The sequence below is a fragment of the Oncorhynchus gorbuscha genome, linkage group LG26 (genome assembly GCF_021184085.1).
Source record: "Oncorhynchus gorbuscha isolate QuinsamMale2020 ecotype Even-year linkage group LG26, OgorEven_v1.0, whole genome shotgun sequence".
Classification (NCBI taxonomy): Eukaryota; Metazoa; Chordata; class Actinopteri; order Salmoniformes; family Salmonidae; genus Oncorhynchus; species Oncorhynchus gorbuscha.
The window spans coordinates 41,735,540-41,754,254 of NC_060198.1; the positions used below are offsets into that span (position 1 = coordinate 41,735,540).

Sequence of the window (18,715 nt, forward strand, 5' to 3'; positions counted from 1 at the left end):
TAGCTGCTTCTATCTGTGTGATATATTATTCTATCTGTGTGATAGCTGCTTCTATCTGTGCTCATATCCTATCTCCCTGCTTTGTCCATGCTCCCACTCCATGGCCCCTCACCTTTTGAAGACGATGTAGGCCACCAGCCCCACCACCACAGCAGCCAGGATGGAGCAGTAGATGGGGATGAGGTTCTCGTTGAAGCCCGTTCTGATGAAGTGAGGGCTGGGCTGGGCCGTGGTGCTCTCTCCCCCCGGGGAGGGGCTGCTGGAGCTGTCTGGTGGGAAGATGTCTGTGAAAGAGGGGGAAGACGGGTCCAGGGGAAAGGTGGGAGAAGTGTAGGACGGGAGGAGAGGATCTAAGGAGAGTGAAGGAAGAGAGGAAAATGGAGAGAATGCTATTATATAAGAGAGGAAAAGGTCATTTTCGTATGAGGTCATTATTTTATGGTAAGAATGTTTTATTTTAAAAAATCACACACTTAACCAGCAGTAATTAATAGCCAGTTTAGGAATGCATTATCATTGGCTAAACAACCTACATCAAGTCTCCTTGGAACCAGCACATGGTACTGTAGTTAGCACACTGGTATATCAAAAAGGTCATTTACAATGGGGACCAGGGAAATAAAAACAAACCAAAAAGATACGTTTCCCCATCATGAAAAAATTACATTTCATAAACTATAACTGTATACATCCTTCTTCAAGTAGTTCTGAGCCTGGGTTTAGTCACAACGATGTCCCTAAGCAGATGATTGAGTGACAGTGCACGCACACATGTGAATGCTTGTTCTTATAGGCAGATGGGCTCCGGCTAAGATGCTATCTGGGGAAAAAGGGGGAATGCTTCTAGAGGACGAGGAGATGGGAGAAAACTGTCCCTCACCCACATAATAACCCAAGCCCAGCAGCACATCATGACTCTCTCACCAGGGTCGCATCCCAAAGGGCACCCTATTTCCTACATAGTGCATTACTTTTGACCAGAACTCATAGGGCTCTGGTCAAAAGTAGTGCACTATTATAGAGGGAATAGGGTGCCATTGGGGACGCAGTCCAAGTTCTTCTCTATATGGGAGCATGACTGTGATCTCTGTACATAACATGACACACACCATGTGGAGTACCCACAGTACAAAGTCAGGGGCTTTAGAGAGTCAGTGTGTTCAGCTTAACCTCTGGTGCTGCAGGCCAGGCCTGGGAGGGCAGCAGTAGGAACTCTCTCTCTCTCTCTCTCTCTCTCTCTCTCTCTCTCTCTCTCTCTCTCTCTCTCTGCTACTGGAGGGGTCTGGTTTTCATCAGGCTTAACTCACTAAAGAGGAGACATTTTTATAAATTGTCCCATTTCCTCTCTCTCTTTCTGTTTCTCTGTTAATTGCATTAATGAACAACTGCTATTTTTCAGTGTGCCAGCAGCACCATTCACCATGGCTGCCCAGAGGCCTTCATGCTTCTGCTTCCCTTGGCAACGTACATACAGCACAGGACAACTCAGTCATGTTCTTTGTAGTGGTTACCCTGTTATCTGCTGTGTCACGCACTCCTACTATGTGTGTTGTGTAATAAAACTGTTATGCTTCAAGCATTAGATGTAGTTACAGAATGTCTGCCAGTATCCACACCCCGAGGGGAGTGTGGTGGATGGTGGAGATGGGCCTTGTCTCTCTCTGTGGTGGTGTGGATATGAAGGAGTAATCCCCAACAGAACAGAACCCCATGCAGGCTTCCTCATCCCGCAAATAATATGATTTATAAACACTGTGTTTTATAATCACCAGGTCAGACCTAAAAGTCGGAAACATTCCACAGGAATGTTGGTCTGTTGACACCAGGCAGGATGTTGGTCTGTTGACACCAGGCAGGATGTTGGTCTGTTGACACCAGGCAAGATGTTGGTCTGTTGACACCAGGCAGGATGTTGGTCTGTTGACACCAGGCAGGATGTTGGTCTGTTGACACCAGGCAGGATGTTGGTCTGTTGACACCAGGCAAGATGTTGGTCTGTTGACACCAGGCAGGATGTTGGTCTGTTGACACCAGGCAAGATGTTGGTCTGTTGACACCAGGCAGGATGTTGGTCTGTTGACACCAGGCAAGATGTTGGTCTGTTGACACCAGGCAGGATGTTGGTCTGTTGACACCAGGCAAGATGTTGATCTGTTGACACCAGGCAGGATGTTGGTCTGTTGACACCAGGCAGGATGTTGGTCTGTTGACACCAGGCAGGATGTTGGTCTGTTGACACCAGGCAGGATGTTGGTCTGTTGACACCAGGCAAGATGTTGGTCTGTTGACACCAGGCAGGATGTTGGTCTGTTGACACCGGATGGATCCGGCGAGCCTGGCACCGACGATCAAACCAGACTCAAAGTCACTTAGGTCACTCGTTATGTCCATTCTAACATTCAAACGAACAGGAACTGCATGCCTCGATGCCTGGCTGCCTGCTTAAGATAGCAAGCCATGGCCAAGTGACTCACTGTCTGTAGGAGCGATCCATTTTTGTGAAACGTAGTGGTGTACTTAATAAACTGGCTGGTGAGTGGATATTTCCACACTATGAGTGAGGTTGGTATAATACTGTGAAAATTATGATAATGCCATTTAAAAAAAAAAAAAAAAGAGCTTTGAAAATACTGCCTGAAATTTCTGCCTGTTTTGGTGGGATGGAGTTTGGACATCACCAGGCTGTAAATTAGTTAATAGACCAATAAGAAAGAGTTCCAAACCTCTCTGCCAATAACAGCTAGTTTTCAGTTTTCCCCACCCCACTTGAGAAATTGCTCTTTGCTAAGAAGCTATTTTTCTTTCTTTTTGACCATTTTAATTCAAAACGATCACTGTAAAGTACTTACTCGTTACACAGAAATGATTTGATTTTGAGATAAAAATGTCTGCACTGGAACTTTAAGAACACAGTGAAGTATGAAATGGCAGTCCTGGTCAGTGATGTGGTCTCTTGACAGTTTGACACAAAGTTAAGCAGTGGACTATCACAATAATAACGAACTGTCGAAATTCAGCACTTCTTTTTATTACTGACAAGGCTGTTTTTCAGATTTTTTTCTCCACATTGATTGAATGCATATTTATTTACGCTCCCCAGGGACACTGATGGGAATCTTAGGGTACATTTGTTCAATTCTGCAGCTTGTTAAGATATCTCCTGGCTGTTTCCTTGGCGATGACAGGACATTCCTTTGTCTGTAGGGAGGGATAGGTTTACTGAAACTGTAGAGAATACCGTTCCACACTGGACACTCCCTGCTCACAGCCACATCACACCAAGACACAAAAATTAAACTCAACCTATTTAAAGGCATGGTATCGATTGCAGGGAATTATTTTAGGCCAAGGTCAGGTCACAAGTGATGTTGCCAGTAGGAATGGTAGTCACGTTTCCAGCCTGTCAGTCCCAGTGCAGGTGTAACAGAACATGCTTGAACTTTCAGGAAGTGCGCTTCTCCTTCCATCTCTATTCACCAATCAGTTACAGTCGGTTTAGCATTATGGTGATAAAACAAGAGGATCCCAAAGATGAGATTTCCACAATCACTTCAAATTCCCCTCTTTCCACTTTTTCCACTGTGTGAGTCATACAGTGCATGCAGCGACTACGTCAGCCATATAATTCTACAATGACCACACACACACACACACCATTTATTCACACCTTTGAAGACGGTGTGTGTGAGTTCTGATAGCCGTGTCCATTTCATCCGTTACCCTACGGATGGCAATCTGGGGTGATCACAGTGAGTCAGAGTGACTCAAAACTCACTGTCAGCAACACAAACTTTCTCTTTTCCTCCTTCTAGCTGTATATCATTTTTCTCTCCTTCTTTCTATATTCCTCTGAACCCCTTGCCCTCTTTCTCTCTCTTTCTCCCCATTCTCTTTCTCTCTCTTTCTCCCCATTCTGTTTCTCTCTGTTTTTCTCTCATATCTCACGCTTACCTGCATGTATGCATCTGCCCTGTGCTGATCTAGAAAGTAAGGCAGTTAACTGGGAAATAAACCTGCGGCTCCAGTGCCTGTCTCGGTCGGCTAAGCGTGTTACCCAGAGGCAGCCGTGGTTTAACTGTTTTATTTCAGCTTCAATGGATTTAAACGTCTCTGAAACAAATAAAACTTCCCTGAGCTTTTATGAGCCCAGGCTGGTGAATAACTGTTTATTATGGGGAGTGGAGGAGGATAGAAAAATGCTATTCAATTTTATTTTATTTGGCATTTTAGTTTTTTAAAGTTTTTTAATTGTAAAGTTAACCCTATACAATGCCTTCAGAAAGTGTTCGTACCCCTTGACTTACTCCACATGTTGTTGTTATAGCCTGAATTCAAAATGGATTAAGTAGATTTTTTCTTCGACACACAATATGACAAAGTGAACATGTTTTTTCAATTTTTTTGCAAATGTATTAGAAGATGAAATACAGAAAATTCTCACTTACATAAGTATTCACACCCCTGAGTCAATACTTTGTAGAAGCACCCTTCGCAGCAATAAGCATTTTCAGGTCTTGCCATAGATCTTCAAGTAGATTTAAGTGAAAACTGTAACTAGGCCACTCAGGAACACTTACTGTCTTCTTGGTAAGCCACTTTAGTGTAAATGTGGCCTTGGTTTTAGTTTACTGTCCTGCTGAAAGGCAAATTCATGTCCAAATGTCTGGTGGAAAGCAGACTGTAGTCCATTCCATTTATTTTTTTATCCTGAAAAACTCCCCAGTCCTTATTAATTACAAGCATACCCATAACATGAAGCAGCCACCACTATACTTGAAAATATGAAGAGTGTTACAGGTGATGTATTTATTTGCCACAAACATAACACTTTATATTAAGGGAAAAAAGTACATTTATTTGCCACATTTTTTGCAGTATTACTTTAGTGCCTTGTTGCAAACAGGATGCATGTTTTGGAATATTTGCATTATGTACAGGCTTCCTTCTTTTCACTCAATTAGGTTAGTATTGTGAAGTAACTACAATGTTGTTGATCGATCCTCAGTTTCCTCCTATAACTGCCATTAAACTCTATAGCTGTTTTAATGTCACCATTGGCCTCTTGTTGAAATCCCTTGTAACTGAGTTAGTTGTAGTTAATAACTTCCCCATGATCAAAGGGATATTCAATGGGATATTTAACCCATCTTCCAATAGGTGCCCTTCTTTTTGCGGCATTCGAAAACCTCCCTGGTCTTTGTGGTTGAATCTGTATTGAAAATAGACTGCTCAACTGAGGGACATTATAGATAATTGTATGTGTGGGGTACGGAGATGAGGTAGTCATTCAAAAATCATGTTAAACCCTAGTATTGCGAACAGATTGAGTCCGTGAAACTTATGTGACTTGTTTAGCATATTTTTACACCTGAATTTATTTAGGCTTGCCATAACAAAGGGGTTGACTACGTCTACATTTCAGCATTTAATTTTGAATTAATTTGTCCAACAACAAAAAAAGTATAGAAACATAATTCCACTTTAACATTATGGGGTATTGTGTGTCGGCCAGTGACAAAACATCTCAATTGAAAACATTTTAAATTCAGGCTGTAACACAACAAAACATGGAAAAAGTCAAGGCACTGTATTCCCTCCTTGGTTCCTTGCAGTCAAGTTGGGGTGGAGGACAGTTATCAAACACACCACACGCACAATGACCTCTTTATCTATCAGAGAACACTCTCCCACTGTCTCATTACGGCCTATCTCTATCTGCCTAGGCCTCTTGTAAACACCACACACACACACACACACACACACACACACACACACACACACACACACACACACACACACACACACACACACACACACACACACACACAGACACACAGACACACACACACACACACACACACACACACACACACACACACACACACACACACACACACACACACACACAGACACACAGACACACAGACACACACACACTCTCTCCTTGGATGAAATGATTCAAGTTGTCGTTCTGCTTTCCATAGAGAGTGAGAGTTAATAGGGAGAGTGGGGGTAGAGAGTCAGAATGGGACAGTATTAGGAGAGTGTATGGGAGCGAGGGGGAGAGTGGGGGAGAGAGGAGGGGAGGGGGAGAGAGGAGGTGAGAGGATGAAGGAGAAGAGGAACAGAAGCACTGCTGTAAAGTGCTCTGATTAGCAGGAGTAATTACACTGCAGCAGTGAAGCACTGAATGACCCACTCCTCCCCTCATCCCTTTTCCCCCTCTATTCCCTCGGCCTAACCACTCAAGGCTGCTCGGGGAGAAAGGGGGAAGGAGAGAGGGGAGGAGAAGAGAGGCTGAGAAAGAGAGAGTGGGGAAGAGATAAGGAGGGAGAGATACTAACTAACCGCATGGTGGAGGAGAGAGACCGCTGAGCTGAGAGATGAAGAGATGAACAGAGGGGGAAGGAGAGAGAGATGTGAGCTGAGAGAGAGAGGGAGGTGAGCTGAGAGAGAGAGAGAGAGCGAGAGAGAGAGAGAGATGTGAGCTGAGAGAGAGATGTGAGCTGAGAGAGAGAGAGAGATGTGAGCTGAGAGAGAGAGGGAGGTGAGCTAAGAGAGAGAGAGAGAGCGAGAGAGAGAGAGAGATGTGAGCTGAGAGAGCGAGAGAGATGTGAGCTGAGCGAGAGAGTGATGTGAGCTGAGAGAGAGAGAGATGTGAGCTGAGAGAGAGAGATGTGATCTGAGAGATGTGAGAGAGAGAGAGAGAGAGAGAGAGAGAGAGATGTGAGCTGAGAGAGAGAGAGATGTGAGCTGAGAGAGAGATGTGAGCTGAGCGAGAGAGTGATGTGAGCTGAGAGAGAGAGATGTGAGCTGAGAGAGAGAGAGATATGTGATCTGAGAGAGAGAGAGAGAGAGAGAGAGATGTGAGCTGAGAGAGAGAGAGATGTGAGCTGAGAGAGAGTGAGATGTGAGCTGAGAGAGAGAGATGTGAGCTGAGAGAGAGAGAGATATGTGATCTGAGAGAGAGAGAGAGAGAGAGAGAGTGAGCTGAGAGAGAGAGATGTGAGCTGAGAGAGAGTGAGATGAGAGCTGAGAGAGAGAGATGTGAGCTGAGAGAGAGAGAGATATGTGATCTGAGAGAGAGAGAGAGAGAGAGAGATGTGAGCTGAGAGAGAGAGAGATGTGAGCTGAGAGAGAGAGATGTGAGCTGAGAGAGAGAGATATGTGATCTGAGAGAGAGAGAGAGAGAGAGAGAGAGATGTGAGCTGAGAGAGGATGAGAGAGGGATGTGATCAGAGAGAGAGAGAGAGAGAGAGAGAGATGTGAGCTGAGAGAGAGATGTGAGCTGAGCGAGAGAGTGAGCTGAGCGAGAGAGTGATGTGAGCTGAGAGAGAGAGAGATATGTGATCTGAGAGAGAGAGATATGTGATCTGAGAGAGAGAGAGAGAGAGAGAGAGAGAGAGAGAGAGAGAGATTTGAGCTGAGAGAGAGAGAGAGATGTGAGCTGAGAGAGGATGAGAGAGGGATGTGAACAGAGAGAGAGAGTGAGAGTGAGATGTGAGCTGAGAGAGAGATTTCAAGCTGAGAGAGAGAGATGTGAACTGAGAGAGAGAGAGAGAGAGAGAGATGTGAGCTGAGAAAGAGGGATGTGAGCTGAGAGAGAGAGAAAGAGAGCTGTGAGCTGAGAGAGAGATAGGGATGTGAGCTGAGAGAGAGAGAAAGAGATGTGAGCTGAGAGAGAGTGAAAGAGATGTGAGCTGGGAGAGGATGAGAGAGATGTGAACAGAGAGAGATGTGAGCTGACAGAGAGAGATGTGAGCTGAGAGAGAGATGTAAAGCTGAGAGAGGGATGTGAGCTGAGAGAAAGAGAAAGTGAGCTGAGAGAGAGGGATGTGAGCTGAGAGACAGAAAGATGTGTGAGCTGAGAGCGAGAGAAAGAGATGTGAGCTGAGAGAGAGAGATGTGAGCTGAGAGAGAGAGATGTGAGCTGAGAGAGAGAGATGTGAGCTGAGAGACAGAAAGATGTGTGAGCTGAGAGAGGGATGTGAGCTGAGAGAGAGAGATGTGAGCTGAGAGAGAGAGATGTGAGCTGAGAGACAAAAAGATGTGTGAGCTGAGAGCTAGATGTGAGCTGAGAGAGATATGTGAGCGAGATAGCGAGAGAGAGATTTAAAGCTGAGAGAGAGATGTGAGCTAAGCGAGAGAGAGATGTTTATTTATTTTACCTTTATTTAACTAGGCAAGTCAGTTAAGAACAAATTCTTATTTTCAATGACGGCCTAGGAACAGTGGGTTAACTGCCTGTTCAGGGGTAGAACGACAGATTTGTACCTTGTCAGCTCGGGGGTTTGAACTTGCAACCATCCGGTTACTAGTCCAATACTCTAACCACTAGGCTACCCTGCCGCCCCGTGTGAGCTGAGCGAGAGAGAGAGAGATGTAAGCTAAGCTGAGAGTGTCTAAGTCTGTGTGGGTCTTGCTGCAGAGTGTTCGATGCTCATAAAGGTCACTCAGTGAAACCTGAGTGTGAGCAGGAGAAACCCCAGCACTCTTATCGACCCTCCAGTCCACACAGAAAAGCACAGCACATCTGATGCTGCTTTTCCCTGTCTCCCCCCCCCCCTCTATAATCATTCTCTCATTGTGAGTGATTGCCACTTGGAAACAGCTGGATATGAAGGGAGTATGTGAAAATGCCTGCCTGCCACACACACACACACACACACACACACACACACACACACACACACACACACACACACACACACACACACACACACACACACACACACACACACACACACACACACACACACACACACACTGTGTCAGCGAGATTGAACTCTAGTATCACACACATTGACTGAGTTAGGCCTAGATTCAATCAGATCAAGCGTTAACCGGCGAAGTCTGGATCATTTTTTATTGCAAAAACGGTTTGAATGGTCCACTGGCTCCCAGAGGCAAGATTTTGATTGGATGTTACATTGCAAGAACCCTCCCCCACACTCCCGTAGAAGGGGTGCTCTGTGTTATGTGCGTCACTGATATCTCTCCAGTAGTTGTGGCATATGATAGTTTCAAGTTATGAAAGTCTGCGATTTATTTTCATTGAATTTGAAAGTGGATTATACTGGTAAAGTCAAACATCACAACACGTTCTAAACCACTCTGGTTACAGACTTTTTTCCCTGTCTCCCATTCATCGACATGGCTGCTTTTTTCCCTGTCTCCCATTCATCGACATGGCTGCTTTTTCCCTGTCTCCCATTCATCGACATGGCTGCTTTTTTCCCTGTCTCCCATTCATCGACATGGCTGCTTTTTTCCCTGTCTCCCATTCATCGACATGGCTGCTTTTCTCCCTGTCTCCCATTCATCGACATGGCTGCTTTTCTCCCTGTCTCCCATTCATCGACATGGCTGCTTTTCTCCCTGTCTCCCATTCATCGACATGGCTGCTTTTTCCCTGTCTCCCATTCATCGACATGGCTGCTTTTCTCCCTGTCTCCCATTCATCGACATGGCTGCTTTTCTCCCTGTCTCCCATTCATCGACATGGCTGCTTTTCTCCCTGTCTCCCATTCATCGACATGGCTGCTTTTCTCCCTGTCTCCCATTCATCGACATGGCTGCTTTTCTCCCTGTCTCCCATTCATCGACATGGCTGCTTTTCTCCCTGTCTCCCATTCATCGACATGGCTGCTTTTCTCCCTGTCTCCCATTCATCGACATGGCTGCTTTTCTCCCTGTCTCCCATTCATCGACATGGCTGCTTTTCTCCCTGTCTCCCATTCATCGACATGGCTGCTTTTCTCCCTGTCTCCCATTCATCGACATGGCTGCTTTTCTCCCTGTCTCCCATTCATCGACATGGCTGCTTTTCTCCCTGTCTCCCATTCATCGACATGGCTGCTTTTCTCCCTGTCTCCCATTCATCGACATGGCTGCTTTTCTCCCTGTCTCCCATTCATCGACATGGCTGCTTTTCTCCCTGTCTCCCATTCATCGACATGGCTGCTTTTCTCCCTGTCTCCCATTCATCGACATGGCTGCTTTTCTCCCTGTCTCCCATTCATCGACATGGCTGCTTTTCTCCCTGTCTCCCATTCATCGACATGGCTGCTTTTCTCCCTGTCTCCCATTCATCGACATGGCTGCTTTTCTCCCTGTCTCCCATTCATCGACATGGCTGCTTTTCTCCCTGTCTCCCATTCATCGACATGGCTGCTTTTCTCCCTGTCTCCCATTCATCGACATGGCTGCTTGCTGCACTTTGTTACCACCGCAAATATCGAGAAAATTGCTCATTATATTTGTTTTTGTAAAGGACCCAAAAAACTGAGGCAGTGGGAGAACCTAGAAAGTAAATACAAAAACAATGTATTATTAGCTAGCTAGCTGGCTACCGTAGGCCACTTGTAGGGTAATGCCAGGTGTGCACCATAGGACTTTCAAAATCCTAACAAGGCTGAGCCTCTCACTGTCACGTCCTCACCTTAGTTCCTTTTTTATGTCTCTATTTTGGTTTGGTCAGGGCGTGAGTTGGGGTGGGCATTCTATGTTTTTCATTCTATGTTTTGTTCTGTGTGTTGTATTTCTATATGTTTGGCCTGGTATGGTTCCTAATCAGAGGCAGCTGTCAATCGTTGTCTCTGATTGAGAACCATACTTAGGCAGCCTGTTCCCACCTGTGTTGGTGGGTAGTTGTTTTCTGTTTTTGTATTCTGTACCAGACAGAACTGTTTCGGTTTCGTTCATTCTCTTTTGTTGTTTTTTCATTCAGTGTTCAATTGATAAATAAAGATGAACACGTCTGCACCCTGGTCCTCACCTTCTTCAACCCACAACAGCCGTTACACTCACACTAAACAACAGTCTTTCCTGTAGTATTTTGTTGTCTTGCCAACATAACCACTAACATAACCACTAACCATGTGGCACAGACATGGCTCACACACTAAACCATGTGGCACAGACAGGGGACACACACTAAACCATGTGGCACAGACAGGGGTCACACACTACAAGATTCCTCACTTGGTCGTGAGGATTGTTGATGGCACGTTCTATGGTATATTGGTGATCACACAATTGAATTGTGCATCCCGCCACCTACTATGCCGGAGGGAAACAGGATTCCCCAAAAAACAAACTACCCAAAAATAAAGAAATAAAGTAAATCAAAACTTTTTGGTTAAAATATAAAAACAGATCTGATCCCTACACAGGCTCAAGAGGAACCTGGAAGGGCAGGTCTTCCGGGGCCAGTACCCCTTGAAAGTCTTCAGATGTCAGTTTGTCAAGTTTCTTAGACTTCTTTGAGACTTGTCCTGTATAGCTTATAACTGTGGAAATAAATGCAACAAATTCCACCCTTTTAACACACAGAGTATCTTTTGTCTGGCAGAAAACATTTACTACAGGCTGTGGTGTATCCAGTACCATATCTTCACTTATGCTGCTCAGGTCAATAGAATTCTGGTCTGACCAATCGGATTCCACACTTCAAGATTGCTTTGATCACGTGAACTGGGATATGCTCCCTATGGCCTCAGACAATAACAGTGTAACATACGCTGACTCGGTGAGCGAGTTTATTAGCAATGGCAGCATTCGCACGCAACTGAAAGCGCTAACAACCGCTTTTAATCATGGCAAGGCGACCGGAAACACAACCGAATACAAACTGTGCAGCTATTCCCTCCTCAAGGCAATCAAACGGGCAACGTGTCAGTATAGAGACAAAGTAGAGTCGCAATTCAACGGCTCAAACACGAGACGTATGATGCAGGGTCTACAGTCAATCACAGATTACAAAAAGAAAACCAGCCTCGTCGCGGACACTGACGTCTTGCTGCCAGACAAACTAAACAACTTCTTTGCTCGCTTTGAGGACAATACAGTTCCACTGACACGGCCCGCTACCAAATCCTGTGGGCTCTCCTTCTCCGTGGCCAACGTGAATAAAACATTTAAATGTGTTAACCCTCGCAATGCTGCAGGCCCAGACGGCATCCCTAGCTGCGTCCTCAGAGCATGCGCAGACCAGCTGGCTGGTGTGTTTACGGACATATTCAACCAATCCCTATTCCAGTCTGTTGTCCCCACAGAATTCAAGATGGCCACAATTGTTCCTGTTCCCAAGAAAGATAAGGCAACTGAACTAAATGACTATCGCCCCGTAGCACTCACTTCTATCATCATGAAGTGCTTTGAGAGACAAGTTAAGTATCATATCACCTCCACCCTACCTGATACCCTAGACCCACTCCAATTTCCTTACCACCCCAATAGGTCCACTGACAATGCAATCGCTATCACACTGCCCTATCCCATCTGGACAAGAGGAATACCTATGTAAGAATGCTGTTTATTAACTACAGCTCAGCATTTAACACCCTGGGTCTCGACCCCGCCCTGTGCAACTGGGTCCTGGACTTTCTGACGGGCCGCCCCCAGGTGGTGAGGGTAGACAACAACATCTCCACCCTGCTGATCCTTAACACTTGGGCCCCACAAGGGTGTGTTCTCAGCCCTCTCCTGTACTCCCTGCTCACCCATGACTGCGTGGCCATGCACGCTTCCAACTCAATCATCAAGTTTTCAGACGACACTACAGTGGTAGGCCTGATTACCAACAATGACAAGACAGCCTACAGGGAGGAGGTGAGGGCCCTCGGAGTGTGGTGTCAGGAAAATAACCTCTCACTCAACTTCATAAAAGCAAAGGAGATGATCGTGGACTTCAGGAAACACCAGAGGGAGCACCACCCTATCCACATCGACGGGACTGCAGTGAAGGAGGTGGAATGTTTTAAGCTCCTCGGCGTACACATCACAGACAAACTGAAATGGTCCACCCACACAGACAGTGTGGTGAAGAAGGCACAACAGTGCCTCACGAGCCACTGCCTGTCCACCATAACACCACTTTAATAATGTTTACATACCCTACATTACTCTCATATGTATATATGTTAGATTACTTGTTAGATTTTACTGCATATTTGGAACTAGAAGCACAAGCGTTTCACTACACTTGCATTAACATTTGCTAACCAAGTGTATGTGGCCAATAAAATGTGATTTTACTTGTTTTCTCAATTCTTTTAATCGCCTCCGCATAGGAGATTTGACTAACAGCTCTAACTTTTGCCACCTTCTTCACCTTCACAGGGCACTCCAGGAACTCAGGATCATGATCCCCACCACAATTGCAACACCATCATCTTTCTACACACCATTCTTCAGAATACTCACACACTTGAAATGTCTGCACACACTTGAAACGTCTGCACACACTTGAAATGTCTGCACACACTTGAAATGTCTGCACACACTTGAAATGTCTGCACACACTTGAAATGTCTGCACACACTTGAAATGTCTGCACACACTTGAAACGTCTGCACACACTTGAAATGTCTGCACACACTTGAAACGTCTGCACACACTTGAAATGTCTGCACACACTTGAAATGTCTGCACACACTTGAAATGTCTGCACACACTTGAAATGTCTGCACACACTTGAAATGTCTGCACACACTTGAAATGTCTGCACACACTTGAAACGTCTGCACACACTTGAAATGTCTGCACACACTTGAAATGTCTGCACACACTTGAAATGTCTGCACACACTTGAAACGTCTGCACACACTTGAAATGTCTGCACACACTTGAACTGTCTGCACACACTTGAAACGTCTGCACACACTTGAAACGTGGCCAAATCCTTTAATATTCTTACACTGCAGTGGTTTGGGAACGAAAGCTTCCTACATAACCAAGCTTCACAATGCGTAGGTATTTCCTCTTTATCAAAAACCAACAGAATCGACAGACTTTCTTCTATTTCTCCATTCCCCCAGCGGTTCAGACGCCGGGCACAAACCACACCAGGAATTCTCTTCAGGTATATTCAACCTGAACATCTGTCGTCGCCCCCTGAGATGACTCTTTTAACAGGTGCTCTACTCTGACGTTCAAAACATAAAACTTCTGTTGTCCGGATTCGTTTGTGTCCCACTGAAATCTTCCTCTGCTCTTCAGAAATACAATGAATCAAAATACGCCATTTTAGACACCTCAAACGGGTTTCCCACATATGCATCCTTACTCAACAAACGCATCCCAACAAGAAGCAATTCATTATCATTCACACACGTATCCTCCACTCCAATTTGAGACAATTTCAACTACTGTTCTCCATTCAGAACATTCATCTTCACCAAAATTACCCAACGTGTTGCTTGATTCCAACTCACCATCCACTTCCGCCGTCTTTCTACACTCTAATCAACACATTGAAATGAAAGTGGACATGTAAACGTTGCATCATCTGCTCAGATGACAGATAAACCAATACATTTATTGACCCATTTTACTCATTGATATTGGTATGAGTGATGTTTCTGTTGTTTTATAGATCTACACAAGCTGCGGTTTGCTATTTAGAGTTGATGAACTAGACTTTCCATTGCAACAATGATGTCATTTCATTTAACGTAGCTACAACAAGCTTTGGCTCAAAGCAGCCTCAAAAATGTTTTCAGTCAGACATTCATGCTTGCCACACAGAGTTAAAATGTCTAGCCAACATTTTGAATTGAATAACATTGCTTGTGCACTTCAGAGCTGTAACGATTTAACGTTTTGGTTAAAGGCAAGTATAAACACATACTAGTAGTAGTCATCGTTCCTGCTGGAGAGTCTACACATTCTGGGTGACGCAAAACAATGTCAACATCTCACTGGCTTCTTCTCTGGCGAGCTCTCATTGGCTATTGCTGATCACAGTTCTAAAAGCTTGTTGTTGCACATTTCACACTACAAGAACATTGCAGATTTTGCTCCGATAAAATCAAACATGTCTGAAAATATCGGAATGTCTGGGACTGCTCGAAGACGAGATCGGTAGCCCTCAGATTGCGTCCCTGACCCGTTCAAGTTAAATGAGCGTTGGTGACGGCCGCGCACCCTGAGTAGGCAACGACATGGGGGTTTTGTCTCAGATTTCAGGGACAGCTAAAATTGTGTAGTGTACACCCGGCATAACTCAATTGAACTGCTAATTAGTTGACTTTACACACTGTTAAGATAAGTTAATTAAATGTCATCAGCTAGCAAACGTCCTATTAGCTTGCTATCTTGATAACCATAACCATGGAAGAGGGTGAAATTGAATATCCAGCTGTCAGTAAAGGGAGAGTGTAGGCTACTGGACAGGGCAGGTAATTTTGTGGCAGGACATTATGAAAAGATTGTCCAGTTCCAGTACCTAGAGGGGAAAAGTTTGAGGACAGCGAGATAATTACAACATAATATTCTGTAATTGAAGTATAATGAAGCCTGTTTCTTGTGATGTTTTCTGTCTTCAGATATGGAACACTGTGAAAGCCTGTTTGTGTCACAACCTGATCTGTTTCACCTGTCTTTGTGATGGTCTCCACCCCCCTCCAGGTGTCGCCCATCTTCCCCATAATCCCCTGTGTATTTATACCTGTGTTCTCTGTTTGTCTGTTGCTAGCTCGTTTTGTTCATAAAACCTACCAGCATTTGTTCCCCTGCTCCTGCCTGTTTTCGTGCTCCTGTTTTCTAGTCCTTCCCAATGTTGACCGTTCTGCCTTCCCTGAGCCTGAGACTGCCTGCTGTTCTGGAACCTTTACATGCTCTCTGGATTATTGACCACTGCCTGCCCTGACCCTGAGACTGCCTGCCTTGTCCCTGAGACTGCCTGCCTTGACCCTGAGACTGCCTGCCCCTATTGTTGTAATAGACTTTTGTTGCTTCGACACATTCTGCATCTGCGTCTCACCTAAACGTGATAGTTTGCCGATGAAGAGAGAGGCCCCAATGAATGTTCCAAGAGACTTAGGGTATATTCTATATGCCATGGGTCATTGTGGCTAGCTACTTCTTGTCCCTCATGCTAGCCTTTACAACCAAATATCACTTCAGAAATGTCAACATTTTAAATATTGACATGGCAGCATTGTAGACCATTTCTCCCCTCTTGCTGCAGATTGAACTGATCTAGAAATAACAGAGACATGCTGTTAAAACCTGCATGCTGTAAATGTTCTCAAATGTTTTGTCACCACTGCTTGTTGTGTAAATGTTGTCCTCATTCACTGTTGCTACTAATCTGATGAACACCAAATTTGTCCTCATAGACCACCGGGGTGTCTTGGGAACAGAACAGTCATGGCAATGGTTTGATGGCGTCCACATGTTTCCGTGTGACCTTATGGGTGTATGACTGTGGCTCCTTTCACATGCCAGAGTCCCCCTGACACACCACACAGGGCAAGGTCACCCAGAGCCACCCCATACTGCCACTACTGTCCCTAGCACTGTCCCTAGTCCTGTCCGTGGCCAGCGGAACACAACACAGGGTCACAGAGAAGAAGACAGAGCCCCGAGGTCAGAGGTGAGAGGCGCTCTGGTTGTGTGCTGTCTTTATCTCCACGGCTGGTGGTCCTCTATATGGTACAGCACAAGGCTGCATTGTACCCTACTGTACATCACTCATAATAGAAGGCCTGACATAGATGTTCACTCACTGTATGAGTCACACATGGTGCGGTTTGACGGTTTGACTGGGTTTCTGCAGTCCATCTGACTCTCACACAACTTATGAGTGATATAAGTGATATTCCCAATTCTCACATTTAGAGAGAGAAAGCGAGTGAACACTGTATATAGAAATAATATGACATTTGAAATGTCTTTATTCTTTTGGAACTTCTGTGAGTGTAATGTTTACTGTACATTTTTATTGTTTATTTCACTTTTGTTTATTATCTACTTAATTTGCTTTAGCAATGTTAACATATGTTTCCCATGCCAATAAAGTCCTTGAATTGAATTGAATTGAGAGAGAAGAAGGTAGTGAGGAAAACAGAGAAGGGAAGAGAGGACACAATTTCTTACACTTTCATGTCTGGACTAGTACATGTGACTATGAATTGGGAAGGTTCTGGACTTGTTCATGTAATTATGAATTGGGAAGGTTCTGGACATGCTCATGTGATTATGAATTGGGAAGGTTCTGGACTAGTACATGTGATTATGAATTGGGAAGGTTCTGGACATGCTAATGTGATTATGAATTGGGAAGGTTCTGGACATGCTCATGTGATTATGAATCGGGAAGGTTCTGGACACGCTCATGTGATTATGAATTGGGAAGGTTCTGGACTAGTACATGTGATTATGAATTGGGAAGGTTCTGGACTAGTACATGTGATTATGAATTGGGAAGGTTCTGGACTAGTACATGTGATTATGAATCGGGAAGGTTCTGGACACGCTCATGTGATTATGAATTGGGAAGGTTCTGGACTAGTACATGTGATTATGAATTGGGAAGGTACTGGACATGCTAATGTGATTATGAATTGGGAAGGTTCTGGACTAGTACATGTGATTATGAATCGGGAAGGTTCTGGACATGCTCATGTGATTATGAATTGGGAAGGTTCTGGACATGCTCATGTGATTATGAATTGGGAAGGTTCTGGACATGCTCATGTGATTATTAATTGGGAAGGTTCTGGACATGCTCAGGTGATTATGAATTGGGAAGATTCTGGACATGCTCAGGTGATTATGAATTGGGAAGGTTCTGGACATGCTCAGGTGATTATTAATTGGGAAGGTTCTGGACATGCTCAGGTGATTATGAATTGGGAAGGTTCTGGACATGCTCAGGTGATTATGAATTGGGAAGGTTCTGGACATGCTCAGGTGATTATGAATTGGGAAGGTTCTGGACATGCTCAGGTGATTATGAATTGGGAAGATTCTGGACATGTTCAGGTGATTATTAATTGGGAAGGTTCTGGATATGCTCATGTGATTATGAATTGGGAAGGTTCTGGACATGCTCAGGTGATTATGAATTGGGAAGGTTCTGGACATGCTCAGGTGATTATTAATTGGGAAGGTTCTGGACATGCTCAGGTGATTATTAATTGGGAAGGTTCTGGACATGCTCAGGTGATTATTAATTGGGAAGGTTCTGGACATGCTCATGTGATTATTAATTGGGAAGGTTCTGGACATGCTCATGTGATTATTAATTGGGAAGGTTCTGGACATGCTCAGGTGATTATGAATTGGGAAGGTTCTGGACATGCTCATGTGATTATTAATTGGGAAGGTTCTGGACATGCTCAGGTGATTATTAATTGGGAAGGTTCTGGACATGCTCAGGTGATTATTAATTGGGAAGGTTCTGGACATGCTCAGGTGATTATGAATTGGGAAGGTTCTGGACATGTTCATGTGATTATGGTGCTGGGACATGTGTCCTCTTTTTTCCTCACTACCTTCTACTCTCTCTCTGTCTCTCTCTCTCTTTCGATCTCTTTCTGTCTATCTGTCTCTCTTACTCTTTCTCTCTTCTCTCATTTTAATCTCCCTCTCTCTGAACAGAGATGTCCCTGGCTGATCAGAAGCAGGTGTTTCTGCCTTTTTGAGAACCCAGAAACAGCTGTCAGTTTGCCTCCTAAATGACACGTTCCTCACTATGTAGTGTACTACTTTTGACCAGGACACGCTACAGGCTCTGGTTAAAAGCAATTCACTATATAGGGAATAGAGTGCCAATTTGGACATAGCCTATGTGTGGGTGAGAGAGTGGTTCCTCCTCTCCTGATCTTTCTGGATTTATCTTTTCTCAATCTGTTTCACAACTAACTGAGAACTTCCAGCCGCGGCCAAGAGATGACAGAACATTAAAAGAAGAGCGATTTATGTC

At 44.6% G+C, this 18,715-nt stretch overlaps 1 protein-coding gene across 4 annotated transcripts in view; it reads right to left on the reverse strand.

The window, feature by feature from the left end:
• Nucleotides 1-18,715, reverse strand: part of LOC124015743 (tumor necrosis factor receptor superfamily member 16-like) — a 47,841-nt gene that overhangs the window by 8,802 nt on the left and 20,324 nt on the right. For all 4 annotated transcript variants that reach the window (XR_006835215.1, XR_006835214.1, XR_006835213.1 and 1 more), the window contains exon 4: nucleotides 113-350. Coding sequence is in view for 1 of the 4 variants with exons in the window: in XM_046331193.1 (XP_046187149.1) it covers nucleotides 113-350 (238 nt within the window). In the remaining 3 variants the exon portion in view is untranslated. The remainder of the gene's footprint in view (nucleotides 1-112; nucleotides 351-18,715) is intronic.